Source organism: Sander vitreus, chromosome 6 (genome assembly GCF_031162955.1).
Source record: "Sander vitreus isolate 19-12246 chromosome 6, sanVit1, whole genome shotgun sequence".
In the NCBI taxonomy this organism is placed as follows: Eukaryota; Metazoa; Chordata; class Actinopteri; order Perciformes; family Percidae; genus Sander; species Sander vitreus.
In genome coordinates, this window is record NC_135860.1 from 13245624 (window position 1) to 13266779 (window position 21156).

Genomic DNA, 21156 nt, shown 5'->3' on the forward strand with positions numbered 1-21156 from the left:
ATGTGCGTTTTATTGGGAAGATTGATTACTATTTCAGAATATCTTACAACACTGAGATTTAACTACTCAATGTACCGCCGAGGTACAAGAGAGACACGGGGACAACATGTTATGGGAAGAGTTTGCACATAACTGTGAGGGGATTGGCTGTAAGAGCAATCGGACAGAAATAGCGCAGTTGGATATAGAAACAGAAGAAGAGAAATGTCCCAACACTTCAAAAGAGAGGACCAAGGGGGAGCAGAGTTACCCAGGGCATCACAACAGGATTTCACCAGTTTAGGTGAGATACGAGACACCAGAGTAGATTAAAAGCACTCAACTGGGATAGAGAAAAGGAGATTGAGTCAAAGATAAAAGCATAGGCTAGAGAAAGATGGCCAATGGCATAAAGTTAAGCTCAAAGTACAAAAAAAATCAAAATGTTGGGGAACTTGAGTCAATTAGGATGAAGTTGTTCTATTAAAAAAAGAATGCACAAGACAAATGTTGAAGATAGTGCTGGACTGTTTCCATGGTGTCTCCCCTTTTGTCTCTCTCTAGCATGCCCATTCCCAGTGACAGAAACATAAGAGGAAAAAAATGAATAAAATCCACAAAAATGTTGAAGTATACGATTATAAGATAATTTTTGCTCTCTATATTACAATTGTTACATGCATCCTCGCCCCTGCTGCAGCATACTGACTACAATAATCAAGTCGAAAAATACCCTTCGATGGCTGACCACCTGTTAAACATCTCCTGACTCATCTATAATAAAAAGATTTTTACCATAGCTTTCCCCCATCTCTATGTAGAAAATATACAAAATTATTCTCCAAATTTTTCTCTCCGTCTAATTTTTCTCAAGTATTATAAAAATATACAATTCTCCAATAACAAAACTCTTAAAAGTCACATACTTTTCATCTGTTAAATTATTCTCTCCATCTTTCAATTTTAAGAGCTGACACCTCAACAAAACAAGACACCTGAGCTTCAATACACAAGTCTTCTCCTTGTCTTATACATTCATCATCATAATCATCATCTTCCTCATCATCATCATCATCATCACCATTTTCTTGAACCCCATTTTGTCCTTCGTGTCACCCCAAGAATTCAGAGTCTTAAATTTAATCCAGCTTAAATTTCTCCTCTTCCTGATTTTGCTCCACGTCTTCATCACTGGTCAGCAAGACGGTTCTCGTATTTACTAAGGATGTTGCGACAGCGGCCCAGTTCCTTCCGGATCTCGGCCACTTCCTGTCGGAGGGCGGCGTTCTCTCTCTCCAGGTAGGCGGCACGCACGGATATTTGGTTCTCCTTAAGACGCCGAGCATCTCGAGAACGCTTGGCTGCTTCATTGTTTTTATACCTCCTGGTCCAGTACTTCTCATCCTAACAAGGCAGACAAAAGCAGTACACATTGATTATTTATCTGCCAATTTAATTCCTATCAAATTGTCTACCTTGGTTGATCAGAGAATTAAGGTATTATTAGGGTGAAGTATTTCTATAAAAGAATCAATGAATGGTAAGACTTGTTTCTTAAGAAGTGTGAAGTACTTTTGTAAAGCTCCTATTGGTGATGTGGGTGTTTGGCCATGAATGAGCGTGGGACATGTTCCTTTCACATGCTCCATCCTCAGAGTCAGTACTGAGTTTTGTTGATGTTATTTCTGCTTTGTAAATTATATTTTGTTGCTCTTGTGTTTTTTACTATCCTGCTTCTTTGATATTTAATGCTTTTGACTTAAAACCTAGAATTAATTCATTTACGATGTGTGCCTTCCAATGACCAAATCATGGCCTAAAATGACTTCAAATTAACCACCCCCGCTCTGAAATTTGCAGTAAAGAATTTGGGCTCACCTTCAAGCCATCAGGCACCAGGATCTTGCGGGCCTTCTTGATCATCGGTTGTGGCTTGAGCTCCTCTTCACTGAAGGAGTGCCTCCTGGGGTCAAAGTTCGGCTGGCTGGACATGTCCATGTCTGAAGAATCTATGTCAAACATCCCGGCTCCATCTGGCCCGCTGTCCGTGGGCGTTAGCAGAGGAGGACAGGAGGACGAGGAGGAAGAACAGGGCGACTCACAGGAATCATTCATACTCGTCTGACTCCCTGAAATTAAAGGGAAGAACAAACTTGTTTTACATGCTTTTCACTGACCTACATTTATCCTGAAATTGATACAATTTTCAAACTTCAATAAAATAGCCGATGACAGCAGTCCACTAAGACAGCAATACAAACACATGCAGCATTACATCATGATGGCCACCAGGTGGAAGCAGAGAGCTACTTTCCTCCTGCTATAAACAACAAACAACATTCCTTTGCTCCTTAACTGATTCCAAAGAACTGAGGCTGTTTTTCAAACAGCTTTCATGAACATTAAGGTAATCTTAAGAGAATATTCTGGGAATATACCCTGCAAATACATACAACTATGTAATATGATACATATCATCTGTAGCATATAGTAGACAGATATAACGGAGTAGGTTGTTGTAGTGAGAAATACTATCAAAAATAGCTCTGGCTTTTCCATTATATACACTTGTATCATTTTACCTATACCCAAACTCTTTTATAAAGATAACTAGATTAGATCAAAGAACCATTATGAGATATATATATATATATACATATAAGATTTATTACACACCCAAAAACTGTCAATAACAAAACCACAATCAAACTGGTTATTATGTATATCTCATTGTGTGTACTACTGCTAAAACAAATGTGTAACTATCATCCTGATGTTCCTGGGGATCCTATAGAATCTCCTGCCCCAGTCTCCTGTGGAAACCAGTGCTTTAACCACATGCATTCTATTAATTCAATTGGTGCATGATATTGGCTACTATGATTAATCTAAACCACACTTGCTTGTATACCAAAGCCAACACCCAGAACTAAATACCAATAGAGAAATCTAAAAGTGTATATGTTATGTAACTTTCTACCCATCTCTTAACTCAAAACCAGTTTCTTTGAGTGGGGCCAATATAGGGCTATACCTCACCCCATTCCCTTTAAGGCCAAATGCACCTCACTCAAACTGACTTTCCTTCCCTATAAAAGCACAAAACTCCTATATCTCGCAGGGGTATGTGGTAACCTATATTTCAACTATTAAAAAATGAATTATTTCATTGGGCAAGAGGGACAGTCGCATTGTATGACTAAACGAGAGTCAGGGTAGTCATTTAACACCACAATACTGCAGCCTTTCAAATGACCACAGAATTGCATCAACACGGTCTAAACAAAACCTGTATGCCTTAAATTCCCCAAAGCTGTTCATCAATGCAGACTTATTATGTGGAAAAATAACACTGTCCAAAAACAATATAAAAAGTACACAATCTGGTGTAAAGGGCAAAAACCTCTACACTAACAGAGGTTGTAGGTTGGAGAAAAACAAAAACATTCCCTGTTATCTGTTGCCACCTGTTGTTATATGTGATCTGTAATATATTAGCAGCTATCTATCACAAGACTAGTGGCTGTATAATGCCCAGGTACTATGAAGGCATGTTTCCACACAAGGTGTTCCCTCATGATGTTCCACAATGACAATGACAGCAAAACAAATTAAAGAGTGCTTTCACAGGCACCAAGATGAGGTCAAGCATGTCCCATAATACATAATCAGCGGGTCTAAACAAATACTGAATCTTTAGGTTTGGATACTGTAGGCAACCAAGTGCTACTGAGGTCAGAAAATAAGCACGTTTTCCTCTGTGTATGACTAAACCAGAAGATTTTGATGATTTATGCTGCTTCAACCCGACAGCAGGAACTAGTCAGTGCAACCACCTGGTGTAGCATTTTGTTGGAACAAAAACCTGCAAACCCTCAGCCCTCCTGTGGTACATGGTTGCCTCTCCCTGCTTTTTGGAAAGCTCTGGAACGCAGCCTACAAAGTTGATTTGGCGCATTTTCATCCACATATTTCAACCCTGAGAGAACAGGAGTCTTTCACTTTTTTAAGAAATATTCCAATATGTGACTATGCACATTTCAGCACTTGTTCCACAGCATTCCAGAAACTGAAGGCCTGAGGCCTTTGTGAAGGCAAACAGTAGGCCAACTCCTGCTTAGGTAACGAATATAATCATAGGTTGTTAGGTGTTGCTCCGTTTAATATTCATGAAGCAGCTGTTTGTTCGGCACCTTTATATTACGGCAGATTACAACACAGATTATCAAATTTCAAGCCTTGGGAGAGTTGATGAAAATGATTCACTCAACTTTAGCAAAGCCATCTCAGCCACATAATAATATATACGATATATATATATTCACTTTTAGACACTTTTAGACTAACCAATGATAACCAATGATTATGATTTGCTATTTAATATGTTTTGTAATTAGAATCTCAATTTTTTGTAAGGTTTTATATAAAGGGATTGCAATCCAAATGCATGGGGCTTTATCATGCAATGTAATGCATTATCAGAGTCTACGACCATGCACTTTGTCACTTAAATGTCCCACGTCAACATCCCATACATTGTCAAATTCTGGATATCAGTGTAGTTAATGTCATCCATCTGTGATCAAATGTTCCCGTTGGAAGTCCAGCAGTAGCAGCACAGGGAAACTCTTCCTGTTGCTCTGCACGTCCCTCCTCCTGTGGGCTCCTCCTACACGTCTACAGGCCCTGCCTCTAGTTCTCTCACTCCAGTATTCTCAGCCTCAGCACGTGTACTGACTCCACACATGGCTGTGGCGTGTGAAGAGATTTAAAGACACGCAACCGCAAACACTCCACACACTTCTCTTTCTCTCTTTCTCTTTCTCTCCCTCTCTCTCTCTTTTTACCGTTTTGACCCTGCTGCACATTAATAACGGGCTGGGACTGAATGCTGACTGTGTTGCACACTGCAGTACATAGATCATATGCCACACTAAAGCAAACCTCCTTGTCAATGCTATGAGGTTGACTCATCAAATATATCAAGTGCCCAACTTTAAACCCTGCACCTTGCTATGATAATGTTAAGCAGCCATTTCTAAACTGTTTTCTCTTTCAAGTTGACTTTGTGTGCAGAGCCATGTGACTGTATCCCCTGCCTTCAGTTTGACCCCAGGGGACAGAAAAATGCTCTGTCACCATGGTCTTTGTTATAAACTCAAAGGAGAGTTAAAATGCTGAATCACTAGCCTGTGGGAACATTAGAAGTACACCATATAACCTTGATTACATCTCAGCCATTAGTGAATTGTAGGGTCTACTAGCCTCATATCAGAAAGCAGGGGACAATTTGTCTCTTTCAGCTTGTCAACTCTGCAGAGCCCTCTTCCATGATATTGCTGTTTTTGAGTTGATATGGACAAACCTTGAAGAATGAACTGTCCTTTTGTCAATTTGTTTTATTCTCTGGTTCAACTATCCATCTATTCAGCTAAGAAACATAACGGTCCATCTAAGTGAACTCACCATGCAAACAGTCATTTCCTCCTCCAAGGCTCTGCGGCTGAGCCACCTCCAAACCAATGAGCGACGGGGAAGAAGAGGAAGAAGGTGATGAAGACGAAGAGCAAGGTGGGGATGAGGGCGGTAGGCACTGGGAGCTCTGATTGGGCACAGCTGACGGGGAGCTCTGTGAGGGGATCTGGGCTGAACTGGAGCTGTTGTTGTTATGCATGTTGCCCATTCCATTTTCAACCAGAAATTCCTCCAAGTCCATGTACTGAAGCTGGAAGAGGCCCCCATCTGCAGGAAGGGTGCGATCCCACAAGAGGGGCGCCAAGAACTGGCTGAAATTTCCTCCTCCAACTCCACCTCCACCACCTCCTCCACAGCCATTACTGCTATTACTGTTGCCTATTCCACTGCCATTCCTAATGGGGCACACTCCCATGGAGTCCTCATCAACATCTAGCCTCTCTTTGTCTACCAGAGATAAGAGAGCAGAATCATTATTAGTACAGAATGAAGTAAAACTAAATTTCAGTACACAAGAAAGTTCTATCACCAAAAGGTTATCTTGAGGTATTTTAGTCTGTGGATGCTAACATCAACTCTCCATGTGGGGTGGCAGGTGTATCCATGAGATGTATTTCTGCAAAATCTCTCTTTTATTCTACGTCTCTCACACGCACACACACACAAATACACACTCACAGATGGACCAGATGGTAGCTGAATTCAGCATTAAGCAAGAGTTGAAACCAATTTGTTGTCATAACATATACATAAGCTTCTGAACAAATCTCACAATGGTTGGAAGGCACGTTTTTGAAACTGCGCAGCATTACAGCTAAACCCAAACGTGTCACAGCTCATTGTAATCTGGATCCTAATTTGAAGTTGCTGCAGGGATTATAATCCTGGTGAATACTCGTCAGGGTCATGGACGATTCATCGTGAATGTGTGTGATGGTGCATCAGACTTTTGTGCCATAAAATAAGACAAATGTAATGTTTGTTATATAAAAATTTTACATATTTGTATATTATAATAACCGCATCAATGGGTGGAACACAGGGGTATGATTTATTCATTGCACATATTGAAGACAGACTGGCAGGTGATTGTGCTGTACATTCAACACAAACAACACTGTCACATAGTATTAATTCATCAAATGAGAGTTTCTCACCTTTTGCATCACATGCTTTTAAACGTTGGTCTCCCTTTATGGGGTGCTGCAGGAGGGATTTAAGACCTGTGAGATGCCCCCCTGTGAGGGAGCCTGCAGGCTGGGTACAACTTCCAAACTGTGGGCTTGCACCAGCTGGGAGGTCGGGGTTCGGAAGCTGAGAGAGCTGCCTGGACATCCTGGGCCAGATGGGGTCGTAGAAAGATACTGGGGGCACTTGAAGGGGCGTGGTAAACTGACCGAAGAGCCTACCAATAGGACAAGTATGCTGGATCACTGGACGTGTGTGTGTGTGTGTGTGTGTGTGTGTGTGTGTGTGTGTGTGTGTGTGTGTGTGTGTGTGTGTGTGCGCGCGCGCGCGCGCGTGCAAGAGGGAGGTGTGGGGGTGGGGGGTTAGGAAAAGAGAGATAGTTTTGTAAGTGTCCATGCACAAGCAGCCATTGCAATGTAATTACAAGTTAATGACGCAAATTAATTATACTTTAAGAAACTTAAGTTTAGTTACCTTTCACTTTAGGTTGTGCAGAGTTCCTTATGTCCTTGCAGAATTATTTTCATCGAAATATTCCATTGCAGTTGAATGATATTAAAAAAAAATCTTCAGTAGCTCAAGCTGTTATTCTCAGAGGACCAGTGTGGGAGGGATAGTCAGATCTGAGTAAGAATACTGCCCATAATAAAAATGCAAAGGCGTCAAAATGTCAACGAACCCTGCACACCGCACGGACAGGAGAATGTTACAATTAAAACTTGTAGAATAATATCCCGCAATAATATCCGGCAATCAAAAAGAAGATCCCAAAATAGTTGCAAAGCAGACCTCCGTCAAAACAAAACAACCGAAGGGAAACAGAGTGTACAAGAAAACACAGACACACACACACACACACACACACACACACACACAGCGACGAGATCAGTGACTGTATTGGTCAGATGACAAGTTGTATAGGTGTTTCTCTCCTCTGCTGTCGCGCTCTGCTGTCCGTCGGGGAAAGGACGGGGTTGTTTCCTATTTCTCTGTCTGTACTTTCTTTTGCATCCGGTGGATCCAGTCACGGGCGCACGGGCTTCGGTCTGTGTTTGGGCCGCGCGACGTCCGATCGTCCTCTCTCTCTCTCTCTCTCTCTCTCTCTCTCTCTCTCTCTCTCTCTCTCTCTCTCTCTCTCAGCTGGAACGGACACGGGTAGTTCACGTGACGTCACACCTCGCGGAACAAGCGATGAGGCTCGAGGCCCGGCTTTAACAGATCTCTCAAGAAGAGACACACCTACCCTCGTGCCACACCTAGAGGACAGCAGGCTGTTTGTTTTGTCTAGCGGGTACAAACACAGTGACTTCTACTGGGTTGTTCATGCTGCAGCAATCACGATATAAATTAGTGTCAGATTTAGTATGATGACACAGAGTGAACTGTCTTTACACTAGTAGACCTTGACATCAGACATAACTAATGTATATATGGTCAGGATTACCGGCTCAAACCTTTGCACATCTCTATTAAACCATAGTTTGGGCTTTCTGTAATAATCAGGTAGGCTAGTGCAGCATGGGTTTTCCAGTTCCCTTGTAATCCAAAGAAAACGTGACTGTGCCGTTTTTTCAGGCGAGAGGAACGCTTCAGCACGTTGCCTCCCGGCGTACAATAGCTGTTGCAGCTCACGTGTATGAGGCACGCGGAGACGATGCCTGTCCGCTCGCAGCTCTGACTCCAATTGGCTTTGGAGATTCGTCACTCCGCCCACGACGAGCGCCTATTGGACAGAAATAGGTCGAATAAACCCGCCCGCTCGGATTCCCCCCAGAGTATGCCACTGCCGCGTGAGACCAGTTCGAAACACAAAAAGCGCGAGGGCAGTCTAGTCTACTGTACAGTTGCAGGGAGAGCACATGCAAACCATTGCGCGCCACTGGAGTTCACCTCTTTGTTGTTTTTTTTCCAGAGTTGGACATGTAGAGGTTGATAAGCAAATAGCTGACAGACTTTAGTAGTAACCCTTCTGCTCCTAATCCACAGAGTCCATATGAATATTGTGCACTAAATGTGAATACCAAATGCAATAGTGCCGACAACTGTGTGTAGGGGTTCTGGGCCCCTTCAGTTAACACAGTCCTAAGACCCCCTCTGTTTTTCTTTTAAATAAAACTATCCAACTGGAAGTTTGGTCCAGCTGTGGGCCCCTCAGATCGTAACCACCTGGGACCCCACCTAAAATAACAGTGGGCATGAATTATCATATTTTATGTATGAAAGCAAGACAAATAGATTGTTATCAACGATCTGAATGCAAACACATACCCTTGTGACTTTAAAGTAATTTTAACATATACTATTAACTCTTATCACTTCAAGATCTAACTGCAAGTAAATCACAACATTGTGGTTGGTGTCACTCATTGAATTATCTAAGACTTTACTGTTTTTGGATTTTTCTGCGGTGAAATCATTGATTTGGAATCACACACAGGGCTACAGTAACAAATGATCTAATTTTCTATAGTTCACACAAATGCAAAATTACATGCATTTAATTTCACCCTTGAACTACATTCATTAATCAGTGAGATTACCAAGTGATAATTTGTGACATTAATCTTGTAGTAAACAGCAGGCAGGCACATAATTCACACAGTCATACAACACTCAGCCTCTCCAGTCCACCCCCTATCAGTGCAAAAATCCATGTGACTGCCACACTCATCCACACCAGGCCAAGAGTACAGTACAGTATAAATGAGTTGCTTACTGCCATCTTGTGGAGCTAGGAGTGAGAAGTTTTACACAGCTATTTATTTCAAGTAAAGTGATAATATACTGTACATTTTAATTACGCTGAAGTAATCTGGCCAATCACAATGGCAAGCCTAAGAACTTTAATGAAATGTATTGGTATATCACAGTGAACAGTACTGTCTGCTGTGGAATCCACCATCTCCTAGGACCTAAAGTGAACCTCCAACATACACACCATGAGAACAAGGCCCAGTAGAGGATGCACTTCTTGTGCAAGCTCAAGAAGTTTACCTCGCCTCAGGAGCTCAGTTCTACACTGCACGCCAAAAGGACTAGACACAACAACAGTTTGTTCCTAATGGCCGTTATTCTGATGAACAGTTAAATCAGTCATACACCATCAATAACCCTGTAATACCAACACATCCACTGCTCCCATTATAGAATATCATTTTAGTTTTGTAATAAACCAATTTTATATTATGTACAAATCCTACACTGTATAAGACATGTATGCATGCACATACTGTACATAATCATCCAGTCCATGTATATCCATTCAGTATTTTTTTTTTTGCACTATGTGTATAGTTTACAGCTTACAGAACACTTGACTTTCATATAAAGGTTTTATTTTTGTTACTGTTCAACATTTGTGCTTTATTTATATAATAATTTAAATATACACCTATGTTTTCATCTTGCTACTTGTGTGTACATAGTATTCCTGTCTAGTCTTTACCTTTTATTTGTCCAGCTTTGCTGTCTTGTTCCTAGCGGTTGTCTATTTCTGTGTACATTGACAGTGATGCAAAAACCAAATTCCTTGTATGTGTACACATACTTGGCCAAGAAAAGGGGATTCTGATGCATCCCGAAAACCATTTAATCCAGAGTGATATGAAATTCACATAGGACATAAAGCTAAATATAATTGTAAAACTTTAATACTGACTTTGGTAACTGTTACAACATACTCATGACCACCAGTTTGTACCATCTTCTGGATATTGCAGTGGGTAACTTTGAATGAGAAATAAAAGGAAAACAAATTATTACACTTAAGGTTTATTAATTGCTGAAATATAATCAACTACTGACTTCTCAGTAAATAATGTGATATAAATCTACTAAAATTTTTCTTCAGAAGAAAAAAAGCAAGGCTTGACAGGGGTATGAACATTTCATGTGAATAAAGTGACATGATGTACTTAAAACGTATTTTTCTTTAGAAGAAAAAAAACAAAACAAGGCTTGACAGTAAGAATATGATTGCAAATCAGCAAAAAGTAAAAGGGGTTAAGTATAAGATTGGCATGAAGACTGATTGGGTTACACACATAAATACATGGAATATTACATTTGTTTCTATTATGATAGGTCCTTGTCTTTAACACACCGTGAAGTACTGTAGAAATAATCACTGCTAAAAAGAGCATACAAATAACATGAGATAAACATGTGTTACAGTCCACTTGTTTAACCTATTTTCAATCTCTTGGTATAAAAGCTATTGTAGGAATATCTCAAATAAATGAAGGAAAGTGAACATACTAAGCAAGGCTTTTTGTAAGTTTCGTACATTTTGGCAGGAGAGGGATCCTTGAAATGCTAATTACCAGCAACCTTGACAATTTATCTATATGTGATTCAATCACTAGGGAATATAGAGCAACTTTCAAATCAAGTTTACCACTACAAACTTCTGGGGATATACTGAATAAACCATCACATACTGTAGGAGTTATTTCACAATCTCAGCAAAAAACTTGACCAGAGAACAAACATGCACTGACAAACTATCAACAAAAGTTCTTTGTCCTCATGTCCCTACTCCTAATATATGCACTTTACATATTAAAATCCTCAGAGCCTCTAAGTGAACAACAACAAGACAAAGTACACAGCAGAGACATTTATCATACAGCATGAGGTTTAGCAGGGAGTCTAGTTATGGGGGAGAGAGATACATTAGCAGGTCATTACACCTAAACTTGTCTAGTAACTGCACAGTGTCAGCCAAGCATAGTGTCAATGCACTTACGGGGTTAATGAACCTATGAAAACAGTCACGTCTTTGAAAACACCTTCCAATATGATCTGGAAGAATTTCTGGTGATATTTTATAGGATGCTCTACAGTAGTTGTTAACACACTCATTCTAATAGTCAGCAGAGTAGATGTCAACAGAGACGAGAGTAAAATGTTGCTAAAAGGCAGCATTTGCCTTTTCAAGTCCCTTTTTTTCTCACCTTCCCATTTCACAACTGAAATATCCCTCTGGTATGCCACTTGTTTCAGATACCAGGATGCTCAGTATCTGTATTGTCCTTGTAGGTATGGTATCTCCTCCTGACCCTCTTGGGCCTGTCTCTCTCCTGGTCTCTTTGAAAGCTTCAACCTGTTAGCATCTCCTCGCTGCAGTCCTTTAGACCTGCGGCGGCAGGACACCTTGTGTCTGTAGAGCAGTGTAGCATTCCAGAAGCGAGTGGAGCAGCGTCGGCAGGAGAAAGTCCCTCTGGCACGATGGGAGGCTCGATGGATGAAGGCTGCCAAAGGCCTGTGAGACTGCTTCCCACAAACACTGCACCTGAGTCGCTCCTGAGTGGTCGAGGCTTTTTGTGGGTGTTTAACTGCCTTGTGGACTAGCAGTCCCGCTTTACGGGAAAACACAGAATTGGGGCATATAGGGCAGCCAAAGCGTTTCACAGGGACTTTGAGAGACGAAAGGATCTGCACCTTCATTCCCCCAGTGTTGACAAGCTTATACCCACCACCACCTGATCCTTCTCCTCGCCTAATTGTCAAACGAAGAGAGCCTTGTTTTTTATTCAACTGCCCTCTTATTGTACAACTTATCTTTCTCTTCTTTTTGCTTGCATCAAATCTGACTAAATCTTGGGATTCCCATTTATTTTCCCTCCTGTTGGACTTTTTTTTTTTCTTCTTCTGTCGTCTCATTTCATCGTGTGATAACTGGATGCTGCAGTCAAGGTGTTGGTGGGACTGGGTACCTGACTGATGATGAAGATGATGGTGGGAGATATGATGATGTTGATGCAGATGATGATGTTCAGTGGAGGGCAGTTCCGTGAGGGGCTGGAACGGGGCTGTGGTGTGGAGTGTACGGCTACGGGATCCAGCTGGGTATATGTGCTCTCCTTTAACCCCGGCTGGGGAATGTGGGTGCTGGGGGGCCATGATTGTAGAGTTTGGAGGCAGAGGCTGCGAGTAAGATGGAGCATTAGAGGCTGAAGATTGGGGTGCAGCATCATAAAAGAGGGGAGAGTAACCAGCTGGTGGTTGCGGGGGTGGCTGTGGGTGGCTATGAGTGACAACACTAAGACTCTGCCCTCCATGGCCTTCTGTGGAAGGAGCCATCTGTAGCAGGGCATTGGTGGCAGCCTCACTCTCTGATGTTGACTGATTAACATCACTCTGACCTCTGTTGTCTCCTGACCCACTGCCGCCCTCTTGCGGGTTAGGCGGTTCAGTGCGGGTCATCCCATGCTGCGATTGCCTATGTCGAGTGAGGCTGTTAGCGTAAGCAAATGCTTTCCCACATACCTCGCAGCAGAAGAGCTTTTCACCCCCACCTTCATGAACGGTCTGGTGATGGGCGGTCAGATGAAAGTGGTGGCGGAACGACTTCCAACATATAGCACAGGTGTAGAGTCGAGGTGGGGGCTGTGGGTGGGGTGGGGGTGGAGGCTGTTGCTGCGGATTGGTGTCTTGAGGCTTGACGTCTTGAGGGTAGGAGTAATAGGAGGTGCTTGGTGCTTGGTTCTGGCTCCTGTCCTGGGCCACGCTACATTGAGGGTTTGAGTTAAAGCTGTTAATGTTTTCTACAGCTGGTGTTGTGGGCACCTCTTCCAGCTCCCCTTTTTGGTGGAGTTTGCTGTGCCTCCGGAGGCTCTGGGAGTAACCAAACTCTTTCCCACAGATGCTGCATTTGTAATTCTTCGCCCCAGAGTGAACTGTTTGATGCTTGCTGAGGTGAAATGCCTCTCTAAAATACTTTCCACAAACAGTGCAGTGATGGGGCTTCTCTCCAGTATGGATGCGGTCATGCCTGCGTAGGGTCTCACGACGGGCAAATCCCTTACCACAGACGCTGCAGAGGTGAGTGCGTGGGAGGCCACTGGGCCCCATTCTGGGGGTGTATTGCCTACGTTTGGGGGGCTGTCCACCAGCTGCAGGATCTTTCTTAGCTCTGGGTTTGCGGGGCCGTTTTGGTTTGGCAGTAGGATTCTGTGGGTTGCTGCTCATAGCCTCCTGGCTCCCACCACCTCTGAAATTCTTATCCATATTAGATGTTGATGAAGGTGAGCCCAGAGGACCTAAACCAAGACCACCTAGTAGACCTCCTATGATGTCTCCCCTATCATCCCCTCTATTTCCACTGTTACTGGCTGCTGTTATAGCAGATATTGCATTATTGACAGAGCTAGTGACATCATCCTCTGAGTCATCCAGTAGAGAAGAAAGGGGCAGGTGGGGCTGTTGCTGCGGATGGTGATGCTGGTTGTGGCTCTGTGAGTGTGGATGCAGTGTTGGAGCCAAGGGTGCCTTTCTCAGAGCTGGGCCCGCCATCCCACTTCCACAGGGGGAGGCACCAGAGTAGCATGGAGATGGATTACCTTGAGAACGATGGTCATCATGGTAGCCTGTGTAACGATTCCGAGAGTAGTCAGTGGGGTATTTAGCATCTGTTCTGTCCCTGTCATTTGAATTCCCTCCCCTTCCAGACTGAAACAGACCATCACATCCTAAACCTGATTTTGGTTCTCCTTCCCCCACAATGATTACACCATCTTCTTCCTCAGTTTTCCCATAAATAACCCCTCTATTGCTCTGATAAGTTCCCCCTCCTCCGTTACCTCCCCCACACCCTCCCCCGACTCTGTCCTCACCATCAGATCCTGTCTTGCTGCCCCTTTGTTTGGGTCCCCTACCTGGCTTGCCGCAGGTGCCTGAGGCAGCATGGTTGAGTAGAGAGGTGCTCTCACGGAAGGCACGACCACAGGCGGGACATCGGAATGGCTTTTCCTCATGTATCTTCTCATGGCGTGTCAGTGACTCTCTACGATTAAAAGCCCGAGAGCAGGTGGAGCAGCCATATGGGCGGGCTGTTGAGTGTATAACACCATGTTGCAGGAGGTGCCCTTTTTTCTTAAAGCCTTTGCCACAATCAGAGCAATGAAATATTTTGTCTGGGCTAGGACAAGAATTGGTTGAGGGTTGGGGAGTTTCCTGGGTCGAATGGGGAAGGCTTGGGTCAGACTGTGTTTTAATGTGAATGGGGTTTGGGCCAGTAGTGGAAGAATTGCTAGTACCTGCTGTGGTTGGCTCATGCATGCGCATATGCCTGCGAAGGCTTGAAAGGTGGGGGAAGCTTTTGCCACACTCTCCACAGCTATAAACAGGCTCTGAATCAGACTCTGTGTTGTTGGCTTGCATTGAGCTCTGGTTATCAGATTTAGAGAGGTGAGAATCATTAGTAACTAGTACTGAGGCAGCAGTGGAGGAGGGAGCAGAGGAGGAGGAGGAGGAAGAAACTACTGATGAGGATGAAGATGATGAGGCAAGAAGGGATCCACCCATATTTGACATACCAACCCCACTCCCAATTAAAGCTGGGGGTTGACCATGACTAAGCCCTCCACCATTACTACTAGTGGTGGGATTACCACTGTGGCTACCGTGGCCATGGCCGCTGCTGCTATTACTATTGCTATCAGATTTTCTCTGTGGCAAATAGCCAGCCATAGCTTTCTTCCTCCTACTGCTACTGCCACCGCTACTACTACTTCCACCTCCACTGCTTTCCCCTTTACCATCATCCTTTGATAAAGATAAATGAAGTGGCAAGGGGAGTGGCAAACCTGCTTCCTGCTGCATCAGAGAAGCTATCTGATTTGATGAGAGTACAGGGATGCCCTGGAAGTCAAAGCCACCCAGTGATGAGGGCTGAGAGCCTGGGTGGAGCGGGTGGTGATGGGAATGAGAGTGAGGATGAGAAAGGGTGTGAGGTGGAAGCTGTTGCTGCTGGGGTGGCTGCTGTGGACCCTGCTGTGACTGGGGAGTGGAGTGGCCATGTGTGTGAGAAGAATGCAAAGCAGGAGGCGGAGCAAGGCTAGTACTAGGCTCCCCGCCTGTCTGACTTAAACCAATCCCTAAGTGGTTATGCGTTCCCTGTTGAACAAGAAATTGCTCTAAACTAGTATTAGCAGGCACCCCAGAAAGGAAATACTGATTAGCAGCTAACATGCAACTAAATTGTTGGTGAAGGCTTCGTGCATCAGACTGGGCCCCAACCAACTGGTGTCCCAATGAGCTGACTGCACTGCTGCTTGAAGGGTTATTAGAGGTGGCCACAGATGTTGAAGGGGAAGGAGAGGAAGAGGAGGGACCAGATGTTACTTGAGGAACAGAGAGGCCGGGGTGCAGAGGAGGAGGGGGTGGAGGTGCTGATGTTACTAATCCTCCTAATCCCCCAGCACTCCCACTACTGCTACTTCCCCCAGCAAAGTGCTCAAAGCGGCCTACACCTGGGTGTAACTGCTCCTGTGCTAGTGCTGCCTCAGACGGGTGGAAAGAGCGCAGGAACTGTGGGTAGCCTGATGAATGGCTTGAGCTGCTGCTGCTCATCTTGCTTGACTTTGAACGAGAGCTCTGAGATGAGGAAGGCTGTTGTTGTAAAGGTGGGGGAGGAGGGGCACTCATCTTGGCAAAAATGGAGGCAGAATCAGAAAAGGCGTTACCTCTTGACCCCTGCAGGGGTCCCAAGCCAAGTCCAGACAGAAGAGCTCCAGAAGATTCAGCCTGCTGCTGCTGCTGCTGCTGCTGGAGTTGATGCTGGTGAAGTTGAACTTGCTGTTGATGCTGTAGTTGTCGATCTAAACCAAGGCCTTTAAACTGGTGGGCCTGGTGCCCACTTAACATCTCTATAATGTCCAGATTGTATTTTCCAAATTGGAACATTTCCCACTCACTGGCACATGGGGGTGCAGGGGCCCAACCTCCAGGACTAGGAGTGGCAACAGTGATTCCACCACTGACTGGTGAAAGACAAACTTTACCCTAAGGGTGAGGTTATGCTACTATTTATTCCAGCACTACTTGAATGTCTTAAATCTAAAGTTCGTCTCTCCAGATAGCTTACTTCTGGTGCTGCTATTCCCTGTTGAATATCCACTGCCCACACTCTACTTCCAAATGAGTGGGGTGGCCGGGAAGATGGGTTTATGATCAAAGGGTAAAAGTCTCTTTTAGACAGGTAGATGAGTTCCACCTAATTTCAAAATTGCTTAGAATAGTTTTTATTGAGAAGCAGTTCAAATGACTTCTTGTTTCCCTTGAGAGTTACAGCGTTGACATTATCCTTCATCTAAGCAAGATTCCTCATCCGTGTTCAGGCAAGACGTTCCTACAGCTGAAAAAACACAATTCACAAAAGGGATGAAAGTCATAGAGAGGAACAGGACTATAACTTTTAATCAATTGTAACTTACTGTCCCTTGTTAATAGGCCTTTAACTTATAACACAATACCCCATCCATTAAGGCGAATCTATAGAAACCTATATCTGCACTGTACCATTACAAAACACAGAGATTGATCTCAATGGCTGACATTAATTCAGTTCCGTAATTGCCAATCAAAATACTTGACTGGAGAGACTATAATGACATTGTTTAGTAGAATTTTAGTTTAGTTAGAATTTTTTTAATTTTTAATTAGAACTTTGCCCCGTTATATATATATATATATATATATATAGATTTGAGACCACAAATTAGTAATTGTTATGTTAAGTTTCAGTTATCAGTAGTTTCTTATTCATGCTGCAATTTACCTACCAAAGGTTATATTATTGTGAGCCAATTAGCCCCTCAGTTTAAGTGAGAAATGTGACCAATATACAATTCAATGCCCGGTTACAGTTTCTGTTTATGTAAGGTGAAGAAATACACATCTAGACTATTTAATTTATAAGCCACTTTAACATGTTAATAATCTTTTTGTTTTGTAATAACTTACCATGATGTGGTTCTGCTGGATTGCAGCGCAACCAGAATTGTTGCATGAATGCCAATTCGTTATATCATTAGGTTCATCTTTACTAAGGAGGCAAAAGTTACTTTCAACATGCTTACCACCTACGCATATAGCTGTTCATTAAGGTAAATTAGTGGTGAAAGGAGACCCACCACAAAGCTACTTTTGGCATAGTGACCCAATTTATGACAATATTACACACTGACTTACCAGTATATCACACTGTATTCTGCACAGTAAAAACACAGTATACGTGGCTATCTCTGCAAGTACCAAATGTTTATTGAGGAAGATGTACAGACATAACACATAGAGGTGTAGCAGTGTTGCATTAAAACCCACATTAGACAGCAGATGCCTCACTTTGGTTAAATGCAGGTGTGTGCACATAACTGATTATTTGTATTCTATCCACACTACTTACACTGGTGGCGTCCCTGCTACATTTTACCATCTATGGTGTCACAGTGCATAGATGGAGAATGCAATGCTGCAAATCATGACTTTACTTATTGCTACAAGGAAGTTGACCGTTTTTACTGTCTACATTCTGTGCTAACAGAAATCTATTTCTAGTCCCATACCTCAGCATACTTTCGCCATTGACGTTTTTCATTTCAGTTTTAGTTTGTTTATTACCAGATAGTCACAAAGGTATACAGATATTCAGTACATTAAACAATCGTCAGTTTCATTCTTCCCATAATGTAAAAATACTCTATGTGGGATTGTCTTTTCATAAATGTCCACAAAGTAATATTAGTAGTGGTCAATCACCTGAGTAGGCCAAGTGGGGGTAATTACACAGTATCAAGTGCTGTGTAGTACCTTAGGGTAGGTCAAGAGGATGACTGGCCTGTAGATATCAAGTAACAGCCATTCACATTGCACATTCTCTATAATACCGGTAGTCATAATTCATCATGTACATTGAATTATATGTATTCATATCTATGGCACTAAACTGTTTTTGTTATACCTGTACTCACTATGTGCTGTGACATTAAAGTTGGATTATATCTAATCTAACCCCAACTATCAACAATATGATGAACCTATACAATTTAATTACATGAATCCACTTAAATCCACTTCTCACTGCCAAAATAGGGAGAAGAGAGAATTTAACTGTTGCGTTGTGCATTAGTCTTAAACTACATAGAGGTAAGTTGTCGTTTGCATTAAAATGTCCCATTATTGTACTTCTGAAAAGCCTGAACGTGCACTGGCTACGGTAAAATCACTCACTTTGAATTTCGTTTTGCTCACCTCGTAATAACTTACCGTTTCCTCTAATCGAAGCGATGAACCTAGTGGAGAGTGAGCTCCCCTGGCAGACGAGGGAGATAATCTATCGCATATTTCACCGCCTCTCATTTTAATGAAAATCACCAATCCTGTGAAGAAGGGCAGAGATGCTCAAATTAACATCAGTATGTATCACACCCGCTGCACAATGTAAACATTAGCAGTGTCTTACAGGCGCAAGTATAACGGATGCACTCGAGGAGGCATCCTGTAATAGTATTGGCTCACATTTGGAGGAAAAAAAGGAAAACATTGGACGCGCTTGCATGCAAAACTTCACGGTTCTCCTTAGCATCATATTTTACACTGGCTTGGCGTGCTTAGCCATTTGGTCCCACACGCAAAGCTCTAGAAAACCACATAACCGCTGTAGCTAACGTTAGCCATCTTTCCAACCCACATTATTAAAAATATGCCCACTGCCGTTAGTTAACATTACGAAGCTGGCGTTAGCATATACATAATGCGTAACATATATTCGACAAATGTTTACCTACGCATCCAGTTGCAGATGGATGAGGCCTGTCACGCCTTCTTCTAACTGCCTAGCTAGCTATCGTCCGCTTCCATTTCTGCGTGCTGTTTTCCAGCCGTTAGACAGAGCCATTTTCACTGATGCTGAGCTGCGTGAACACTTACACGGTTTCCACAAGAAATCAACGCCGACGGATACCGCAGGCGCCTCCTTGCCATTTGATAACGACCGTTTGCGTCGACAGGGAGCTTTCACTAAAGATTTCGACGGCCGAGAAAATTTGGATGGTCGGTGATAATATTTTTGGGTAAAAGTGAGTGACGTGTGCTCCCTTAACATCGGTCCTTTCCGGCCCTTGTAATATTTCCGGGTAGCACTAGCGGCAGCTGCATAGGGCTCACAGCGGATTCACCGTTTGGTAAAAGGGGACTCCTCTTCCACAAACGTTACACATTCCTATAATTAGTGTCCATTCCACTTCCACAACACTCTTTCCGATTATATCAAAAGTTGCAGTCTCAGTGGGAGGTTCAGGACTTCTCCCTAGGCTGCATAATGGCTGATGTCTTATAGGCCTATTTTATCCGAGGAATAATATATATTTGGGCTATAACTAATAAATACATAGCATAATGTGAAAAAAACATGTTGGGAGCTTTTAGTCTGTCTCTTTGTATTAGTTATTCAAGATCTTAGGGTTAAGCATAGGAACAGGTAGGCTATTGATGCATGAAAAAACAGCCAATCAAAATGAATAAATTCTATATAAATATATGTATGAATGAATATAGTAATATGACATTTGTTAATTGTAATACATATTTTACTAAAGTACAAAGGAGATGGCATATATTTCTTCAGACAATCTACATCCACTTTACTTCCAATTAACTGTTTGCAGTCCCATTTGTTTGTTTGTCTGGATATTTTCAGGTTCAGGTTCAGGTTCAGGTTACTTTATTGGTACCCATAGGTAACTTGGATTTGATTCAGTTGTTATAATAACAGAGATGTGAATAATTCCAGCTATGTGCCTCTCTGATATTTAAGGATGGCAATGGTGTGCACAGAGCATATAGGATGCAGAATCATTTGCTCAGGACCATCAAAGGCCCTGAAAGCCTTGACTCACACGCATACATTTGCAATTTGAATATTAATTTGTCTTTTATAACAAATGTGTCTTTCTGAGCTACAGTCAGTGTCATAAACTGAGCCTAATTTATGAAAACTGGGGGTTTCACTTTACTTAGCAGATTTATAGTGCATTAATGCTTACAGGTGTTGGACAGTGTGGGCAGCTTATTACATTTTGAGTGAAGGCTTCATGCAGGTTTTATCTTAGAACTGAGAAGCCACTGAACCTCCTGGTGGTGAAATGTGCAAATTACAATGATTGCAATGCATCAGTGGCTGCCAGTGCCTTAACCAAACATAATATTTTCCGTGCCCTTCGTGTACCGCCTGTAAAAAAATATTTCTGTATCAGTGCAATGTCACCGTCTGCTCTTTTATATAAGTTTAATACATCTTGGTGCAATAAATGAAATCACAGGAGGTTTTAAATATGAGCTTCATAGCCCTCACCCCACTTTCCAGCAGGTACAGTATTATGTAACTCTGTACTCAGACGGTCTAGAGCTGTGAATTATATGAAGACAAATTTGGCCTTTTCATTTCATGTTGTAAAAGCACCATTGTTCACTCCCACTGGCACTGTATAGCCTTAATGTGGCTTATACAATATCTCACATCCTGGTGATGTGGGATTTTATCAAAATGCCACTCCGTTACTCACTAACCTATTGAAGACTAAAAGGCTTTTTGTTTATATAGAGTCGTTGCTTCTGGTTTGACCCCTTATAAAACCTTCATTTGTTTATATGATTTCTTTAAAATCTCAATTTCACAACATATTGCCGCTGACGGAGCCACTGGTCTCAAAACTGCGCGTGGCTGGTTGCACA

The 21156-nt window shown here is 42.7% G+C and overlaps 2 protein-coding genes across 5 annotated transcripts; both read right to left on the reverse strand.

Annotated features, from left to right (window-relative positions):
• Nucleotides 1–612: 612 nt before the first annotated feature.
• Nucleotides 613–8189, reverse strand: dbpb (D site albumin promoter binding protein b). Its single transcript, XM_078252761.1, has 5 exons — nt 7117–8189; nt 6612–6859; nt 5446–5901; nt 1858–2108; nt 613–1383 (listed from the first exon to the last, which is right to left on the reverse strand). Exons 2-5 carry the CDS (start codon nt 6787–6789, stop codon nt 1168–1170), a joined length of 1101 nt encoding a protein of 366 aa, XP_078108887.1. The 5' UTR covers nt 6790–6859; nt 7117–8189; the 3' UTR covers nt 613–1167.
• A 3020-nt stretch (nt 8190–11209) lies between these two features.
• LOC144519550 (uncharacterized) lies at nt 11210–19566 on the reverse strand. Of its 4 annotated transcripts, none has more exons than XM_078252763.1 (4): nt 19354–19566; nt 18691–18803; nt 14259–16780; nt 11210–14012 (listed from the first exon to the last, which is right to left on the reverse strand). In XM_078252763.1, exons 3-4 carry the CDS (start codon nt 16327–16329, stop codon nt 11659–11661), a joined length of 4425 nt encoding a protein of 1474 aa, XP_078108889.1. In that variant the 5' UTR covers nt 16330–16780; nt 18691–18803; nt 19354–19566; the 3' UTR covers nt 11210–11658. The 4 variants fall into 4 exon arrangements, with proteins under 4 accessions (XP_078108889.1, XP_078108890.1, XP_078108891.1 ...); XM_078252764.1 differs by having other exon boundaries at nt 19212–19566; XM_078252765.1 differs by having other exon boundaries at nt 14301–16780; nt 19208–19566.
• Between the last annotated feature and the right edge of the window lie 1590 nt (nt 19567–21156).